This window comes from Pterocles gutturalis, unplaced genomic scaffold (assembly GCF_000699245.1).
Source record: "Pterocles gutturalis isolate BGI_N339 unplaced genomic scaffold, ASM69924v1 scaffold3269, whole genome shotgun sequence".
Classification (NCBI taxonomy): domain Eukaryota; kingdom Metazoa; phylum Chordata; class Aves; order Pterocliformes; family Pteroclidae; genus Pterocles; species Pterocles gutturalis.
The window spans coordinates 3,521-11,938 of NW_010127917.1; the positions used below are offsets into that span (position 1 = coordinate 3,521).

Consider the following 8,418-nt stretch of genomic DNA (forward strand, 5'->3'; position numbering starts at 1 on the left):
AACCATCACTAAGAATGGTTCAGCCTTGGAGCAAATCCAGAAGTCACTTACATTGATGACTCCAGGGCAGTTCGGGCCCACTAGTCGAGTCTTATCCTGCCGAAGCAGTCTGTGTTTAACCCGAACCATGTCCTGCTGGGGAATACCTTCAGTAATGCATACAACTAAGGGCATTTCTGCATCGATTGCTTCATTGATCGCAGCAGCAGCAAACGGAGGAGGTACATATATAACAGTGGCAGAAGCGCCTGTTTGTTCTTTGGCCTACAACAGACATAACAAAAGATACCAAGCATTTAGTGGAGTGGAAGAGAACATCTGACAACTGGTCATTTAAAATATCTCCATTCATAGGTATAAATTCAGTGAATGGATATATATTAAATTATTATAATCAATGCAAGTGTTAAATTCACTGCAGACGGGACATGTATAGTGCAAATAGGGAACTGAGAACTAACTGACAGGAAAGGTTCTGCCCCATGAACACCACCATCAATACCATCAGACAATAGTTTCCTAAAAATTCATCATACACACCAGAATCAATCAGAAATCAGCTGCATGCATAAAGGAAGTGTATTCAGACACTGTGAATTCACAGTGGAAGCCAAACTCATGCTTGACCACGCTGAATGCTCCCTCTTTTTACAAGGCTTCTATTTCACTCCTTGCACAGTGACATCCATGCCTCAAATATTTGTCTCTTCAGTGTGAGCAATGAAATAAGGAGCCCTTCAGCAGCATGAAATTGTCTGCCCTCCAGTCATTGCTGCAAATTACCTCCTTCACAGAATTAAACACAGGCAGACCCAGATGAGTTTTTCCCCCTTTCCCTGGAGAAGTTCCTCCAACTAGACTGGTGCCATAGTCCAACGCCTGCTGGCTGTGAAAGGTGCCCTATGAGAGAGAAAATAACTGAAGTTAAAATGCATGTAATAGCAAACAAAATGAACCAAAATAAGTTGGTGTTATCTGTAATTCTGAAGGCACTTTACGGCACTTAAATTTGCAATCAGAAGGGAAGTCTTCACTACATATACAACCAGCTATTTTGAAGCGCATCAACATGTTTTAAATTGATTCAGAATATGCTATGCTTTTCTTTTAAATAAATATCCTTTATGTATTGCACACTAAAGGATATTTTGTTGTGCATTGCTAATACATCTGCAGGCATGGCAGGCACATTTTATTTTCCATATTAAGTCTGGCAGATGACAAACACTATAATGAAATAGAACAAATTCACATTTTCTTCCATGACTAGCTGATAGTTTTAGCAAAAGCAGTCTTCTCCCCCGCAAACATGTAAAAGATTGAACGTCAGAAAATTACTAAATATCCTGAAATAAAAACAGAAATTTAATTCATAGGCATTGACATTCAAATGCATTTGTGAAAGAGGCACTTCTAAAATGGTAAGCGTTTTGTAGTTTTTTGCAAATCTCCTTTTACAAAGAAACCCTCTCAGCTGTATACAATAAAAAGGCTTAAGACCAAAACCAACAACAAAAATAAAAAGTAATATAACAGAGATGTCTCAAAAACAATTTTTAAGCTTGGGTACAAGTAAAAAAAAAAAAAATCTAGTCTACTGAATTTAAGAAAAATAAAAAGTCTATTTGGACCAAAGAAAGGAAACTACAATGCTGAAGGGATCTTCCTGATCATGAAGTCCAGCTTCCTATCAACACAGGAAAGCCAGTATATAATCCCTTTTATATGTTTTTATGGGGTTTGGCCAACTAACTTTCTGAACTGAAAGGGTGACAGAAGAAATAGTTCATATACATACCTGTTTCCCTGTAAAACCCTGACAGATAACCTTTGTATTTTTGCTAATATACAGATTTTTCCTTGATGCCGAGTAGGAGCAGTGTCGTACTCCATTCTGTTGCACTAGAGAAAAAAAGAAAAGAGAGGACAAACCATTAATCCACTGCTTTGTTAGACTAAGTCAAAAAATGTCTTATCAAGTAAGTGCATATCTATTAATGCTTGTATCAAAAGATTAAGTGATCCAGTGGTTCGTGTTTTAAAAAAGCAACTCTGAAAGTCGTAAGGATTTAGGACTTGTTATTCTAAGACATTAAACACCTTTAGTTCACTCTACCCATCACTGTGACTACTCAGGTTGCTAGGAATCACGTTAGGTATTTCTCATATCGGGTACTTAATATCAGAACTCCAGTCACGACAAACAACACACAAAAACATTATTTTAATGACTGTTTTCATTTGCAAATGAACGTTACTGTCCTCTAAGAAATTCTTCAAAGTGACAAAGCAGAACTAAAATCCTGGTAGCCCAGAGGCTGTTATAACATAGGTACTATGCCGTACCTTCTGTGAACATCGCACAGTCCATGTTAGAAAATGAGAGATACTGAAAAAGTCAGGTGAAAGCTAATGCCAAGCAAGACATAGGGCAAGAGACCTTTTTCCAACAGATGCCTAGGTCTTCTGGCATCAAAAGGACACACACGTTGCCTATATTCATTACCATGCTTTTTTTCAAATACCAGAGTTTTGAGGGGATCAGAAACTATTTACTCCCTGCAAGTGTTTTAGATAAAAACCATATTTTGAGCTTAGAGTGAAGATGGGAGGGTACAATCCTAACACAGAAACTGACACCAGTATGTTACTATATACCTCTTTAGCTCTTTTAAAAATTTACCATCTAAGATTTGAGGAAGTAAAAAGTGAAGTTGAAATAAAAGTAAGAGATTCTGAATCATGGTACCTGGACTGTTCCACATAATAGCTCAGGCATGTCTGAACAAGGAAGGGTTGGCTTTCTTTTTTCTTTTTCTATTTTTAGAAACAAATAGCAAAATAGCAAAAGCTATGAAGTAGAAAAAAGGACAAAGGTATTCTCCAATATAAACTGCTAATGCACCAAGTTTACTGAGATGAATTATTACAAGGCTGCAACGGCCCGTAGGCTGCACCCGAGCTGCAACACCAAGTCACTTAAATGCACAACTGGCAAACAGCAGCCTGCCTCCAGCAAAGGAGAGACAAAACAAGCAAAGAAACAGCTGGCCTGCTGGTCAGGAGCATCAGTCCACCTGATCCCAGACATTCAGGTAATCCTTCCTGGACATGGGATGCAACTGGATGAAATTCAACCCTGAGAAAAGCAGAGGATGATCCCCCTGTGAAGAAGCTGATACAGTCAGAGAATCATGGAATGGTTTGGGTTGGAACTGATACACTCAGAGAATCATGGAATGGTTCGGGCTGAAAACCACCTTCAAGACCATCCAGTTCCACCCCCCTGCCATGGGCAGGGACACCTCCCACTAGCCCAGGTTGCTCAAAGCCTCATCCAGCCTGGCCTTGAACCCCTCCAGGGATGGGGCATCCACAGCTTCTCTAGGCAACCGCCTTACCCCCCGCACAGGAAAATATTTCTTCCCAATATCTCATCTCAATCTCCCCTCTTTCAGCTTATAACCATTAACCCTCATCCTGTCACTGCACCCCCGGATCAAGAGCCCCCTCATCTCTCCTGCAGCCCCCTTTCAGCACTGGAAGCTGCTCTAAGGTCTCCCTGGAGCCTTCTCTTCTCCAGGCTGAACAACCCCAACTCTCTCAGCCTGACCTCATATGGGCTCCAGCCCTCTGACCATCTTCACGACCTCCTCCGGACCTGCTCCAACAGCTCCGTGTCCTTCTTATGTTGGGGGGCCCAGAGCTGGATGCAGTACTGGAGGTGGGGTCTCACGAGAGCCATGACCTACCACCAGCAACACCTTGCAGAGAACAGTCGGGGCTTCCAGAAGTATGGGACAGAAAGCCCTCTGATGGGCCTGCAAGGGTAAACAATAAACAGGCAACACGAAACTAATTCAAATCTAAGTTTTACATGTATTGTCTGTGTTACAACACTGACAAATCCACTTGCAAAATACCAGCACTGCTTTCACACAGCACACACTCAGTAATTTCAGTATTTTGGAAAAAAAAAAAAAAAAAAAAGGACCAACTTTGACAAACAGTCACTTCTTTCTCTATAAAAGCAATTCTACAATTCCAGTTCAGCCAACCATTCCATATCTATTTTCAGATATTTATAGCCTTGCACAAAAACGTTTTTGAAAGCTTACGTTTGTCAATTCTCAGTTTTGAGAAGTTTCTATAGGTATGTTTTTCAAAGATAAGAAGCTTTTGAGCATTTTCCACGCTAAGTACAAAAAAAAAAAAAAAAGCTTTTTTTTATGCAATGATAAACCAGCTTAAATTCCAGGCTTTGTATTGATTTACTCTTGAGAGCTGTGCATCTTACATGGCTGAAAAGCCCTGGTTCAGAGAAAATACAGTTGGTTCAAAAAAGCCTGGCCATAGGCTTCAGCCATTTGCTGTCCTCAGAGAGAAGCAGCTTAGTATGGGCTGGGGAACAAGACATTTTGGGGGAAAAAATTTTAAAAAAAAAATCACCTTGCACTTTCTGAACTGGATGAGTACAAGTTTTTGTGGGTTTTTAAACTGACACGATGCAGCTCTATATTTCTCCCATGGCCTTGTGTGAAGTAGTAAAGTCTGTCCCCAGTTATCAGCACAGTAGGAGCAGCAGGGGCATCGGTCACGATGAGGTTCTGCTATACGTGGCACAAACAGTAAGCCCCGGGTGCACACAGCCGGCAGTTTAAAGAGTTAAGACAGCTATAAGATGAGAAGGAAACAGGTGGAAATACAGAACGGCACGCCTAAGTTCACAGCAGGTAAGAGTCAGAAATAGAATGCAAGTCTCAGTTTCCAGCCAGGACCTTCATTCACTAGCTGGTACTGCTTCACAACTTCCAAAACCCGTTCAGGCAACTGCTTTTACTAGAACAAATTAGGGTGCCCGAGTGTAAATGCACATTCCTTCAAGAAGACAGGACAAAAAAAAAAAAAAGTTTATTTGCTCTTCTGGTTACCAGGATTCAGCCATGAAGCAGTAAAAGCCAAATTCACAGGTGATGCTATTTTAATGCACACATCTAAATTCCAGGCCAAGTTACAAAGGTGCAGGCTCCAGATGAAGTCCTAGAGCATAAGGACAAGTTTTATCAAATCCAAATCTCACCGAAAGCACATTGAACTGCTGTATTTGAACAGTCAGAGGTCTAACATTACTGTGTCCAACAGAGGCCCATAATAGACCTTTTGAAAAGAGTATTTAAAATAAGAAACTGGATAATCTTTCCCAGGCAATCCCTTTCACTTCTGCCCCATCCCGGTCCTGTTTTGCATAGTTTGTGGTCAAAAAAAAACAAAGAAGTTATACAAATAACATGACACATTTACTTTGGCTTTCCAGTACTTTAGCTTCTGCACAGCTAAAGAACGGTACTGTGGCAAGAAGCTAGTTCAGTCCACTGTACTAAATAACATAAACAAATAACTAATAACTAAATAACATAACTCTTTGGACAACCAAGTAGTTACGAAAAGTATTCAAATACCAAAACCCTGCTGTTTCAGGGTAGATTTGAAAAGGAGGATCCAAATTTAGCAGAGGGGTATAAGCCTGAATGTAAAACATCAGTTGTTTTACAGTAAAGAAACCTAACTAGAAACTAAGAGACAGACTGACTTCCAGCACACACGCTGCTGGTGGCTATTCTTGCGTTTCCAGGGCATAAGGCTCCAGCTGAGCCCAGAACTCCCTGCAGTCTGAGTAACAGGAAAACCCAATTACATTCACTTCTTAAATGAAAACTCACAATTGCAGCCTTGAGCAGAGCTTTAAGCTCACTTACGTATTACAACTCAAAAGCCTTTCTAGAAAAACACACTATTATTTATCATGAAAGTCCAAACATGAATTCACATATTAAAAAGAAAAAAACTGACCCACATGCAAGATATTTTAAAGCACACATCAAATGTAAATATTGTTTAAACTGAGTTTTCAGGCACTCATTGAGCAACACCTCCCAAGCACAAATCCAATTTAAAATGACACAACACAAGCTACATTTGTCCAGCTTATTTGTGTTGTGTGAGCCTGCTGAGAGTAGAGATACTAAGGGCTTAATCTCTTCCTCACTCAACCTTTAGAAAGATTAAAATATTATTTTCAGAACTTCGTGCAAGATTCCCTAGAGCTATGGACAGGAATCCAAGTCAGTGTGCCCACATTTATCCCAGACAAAAAGAAGAAGAAAGTCTGGAAGCAGGGATAGCATCTGAGGGTGCTCACAACATGAGCACAATACAAAAGCAGGGTAAAACAGCAGATTCCTTTCTACAAGGACCGGAACAGATAGCTACGTTGCCAGAAGACTGACAAATAATAAATAAAATTCTGCCTCTATTACTCCTTGAAAGCGCCACAGAACTTGGAGATGAACGAAGATATCCCTTTTCCTTTCTATCACCTATGTAAGGAAATAAGAAAGACTTAGAAATCATATGGGCTCCAACAGAAACGAGGAAAATGGAGGTCAGTGCAAGGGGAACTCAGGGAGAAACCGACGTACAAAGAGCATTAGTCAAAATACTAAAAAGTTAGAGGGTTTTTTTTCCCCACACACAAACCTTATTTTTCCGTCAGTTAGAGCCCTTCAGTTTGCTTCCAATAAATCCTTTCAATCTTCTGTACCTATTGTTTAATTTGCATTTTTATGACCATCTCCCTTCTCTTTCCTCTGCCTACAAATGCACAGCCTGAAGAGGCCAGAACAGAAACAGTTCTGGGCAGCTCCTTACGCTAAACAAAAAAGAAGTTTGGCAAAGACCGAAGTGCTACAGCAAATTTCAGAGTTTACTGGCTAAAAACTTGATATTAACAAGAACATTCCACACACAGTTTCCCATCCCAGTCCTTTATTAGGTTTTAGTCTTCACTATCAGGCCATATGTAAATATTCACACACATAGTTGGATTTGGATAGTCCTCTCCTCTCCCTAAACCCATCTACAGAAATCTGTAGAAGATGATCCTTACTGACAAAGAAGTTTTTATGCTATTGAGGGATTGCTCAAAATACCTTACTCCTGGTTTTAAAGAGGATTATGTGCTCAGAGAAGGATTTCTAGGTATCGCTTCCCAGTCTCTCTCCTCTCACCAAATTCCTGTTAATTATGGAAACATTAACCTATGAATATTCTAAAGAATTACATAAATTAATCAGTCTGTAAAGGACAGATGCAATGACTACACTACACCTACCACATTAAACAAAACTAGGAGTAATGGGGAAATGAGAGAAAAATTTCAGTCCTTTCGACAGCTCTTTCTTTCCTAATCAAAAATCCCCACTCATTGCCACAGACATGACTGCCTTACACGGGGGTCAGGGGAGACACAATGGCACTTGAAAGAAAAGCTTTCTCCTGAATTTATGAAGCTGAAACAGAGTGAAGCATCTCAGCCAATCTGCTGAAACAGGCACATGCTTCTCAGCACCAATCAATTATTTCTTGAAAGACAACAAACTTTTTCCCCATGTATACTCCACTAAGAACATGGTTTGGGAGCTTTCCTTCCCTTACACTGGTTACATAACATGAACTAACTCTTCAGTTCAGATTGTTATTTCTGCAGCAATTCTTTGCCAGGGTTATCCACAGAACTTACTGTAATCTTTTAATCTAAGAGCTTTACAAAGCCTTCTAACGAGCCCGGAACATAAAATCCCTAATCCTGACTCTCTGATCACAGTTAAGGTGCCTAGAGACTCTTCAAAGCGTGGTATCGACCAGCACAGGACCTTCTTGCCTCTGTCCATACACAAACGGTGCTTTGAGCTGACCTTTGCACAAGCACTTACCAGTCACTGACATATTTCATACTATGCTCTCACAGCTTCTTGAACTGAACCTTACGGACACGCTCCCTGCATGTCTGCTTCAGCAATGCACCAACAAAAATAGGTATTGCATCTCTTCTGCAACAGGTGTCAACCAGAAACTCATTATTTTGAATCACCACTGAGAGAAGCAGATGTTAATTATTTCTTATTGAAAACATACATGCAAAGTCCAGCCTTTTAACATTTTCTAGACTATGAAATCAAACCAATGCTTCAAAGGAAGGACAGACTATTTCATCTTGCAGGAGTTTCTCTAAAAGACTGCACAAACTCAGAAGGCTTCTTGAGCCACTCAGATCACTGCTTCCACCCCACCCCACAAAATCATCTTAAACACTCTTCCCTGAATCTCTTACTGCTGTTTGTAAAGGGAGCAATGTAGGTCTTTAACATATAAAACTGCACTCAAGAGTAGCTTTGCTGGGAGTATAAATTAACCTAAATTGGATGTGCTACATTCCCATCTGCTCCCCTCCATCAGAACCACTTCTCATCGGATTCAGGGGAGAAAATTCAAAGAGCTGAACTGGCAAAAATTAGCAGTACAGTAAGAAAACAGTTTCCTGCTCCTGCTCACAGAGGATAAGAAGAAGGAATGGATAAC

At 40.3% G+C, this 8,418-nt stretch overlaps 1 protein-coding gene across 1 annotated transcript in view; it reads right to left on the bottom strand.

Annotated features, from left to right (window-relative positions):
* LOC104466095 (succinyl-CoA ligase [ADP/GDP-forming] subunit alpha, mitochondrial-like) overlaps nt 1-4,195 on the bottom strand; it is a gene marked incomplete at both ends in the record, with an annotated part of 7,711 nt that extends 3,516 nt beyond the window's left edge. The window contains 4 exons of the mRNA XM_010079421.1: nt 52-264; nt 784-900; nt 1,799-1,902; nt 4,095-4,195. Of these exons, the coding sequence (XP_010077723.1) occupies nt 52-264; nt 784-900; nt 1,799-1,902; nt 4,095-4,195 (535 nt within the window). The remainder of the gene's footprint in view (nt 1-51; nt 265-783; nt 901-1,798; nt 1,903-4,094) is intronic.
* Nucleotides 4,196-8,418: the final 4,223 nt, after the last annotated feature.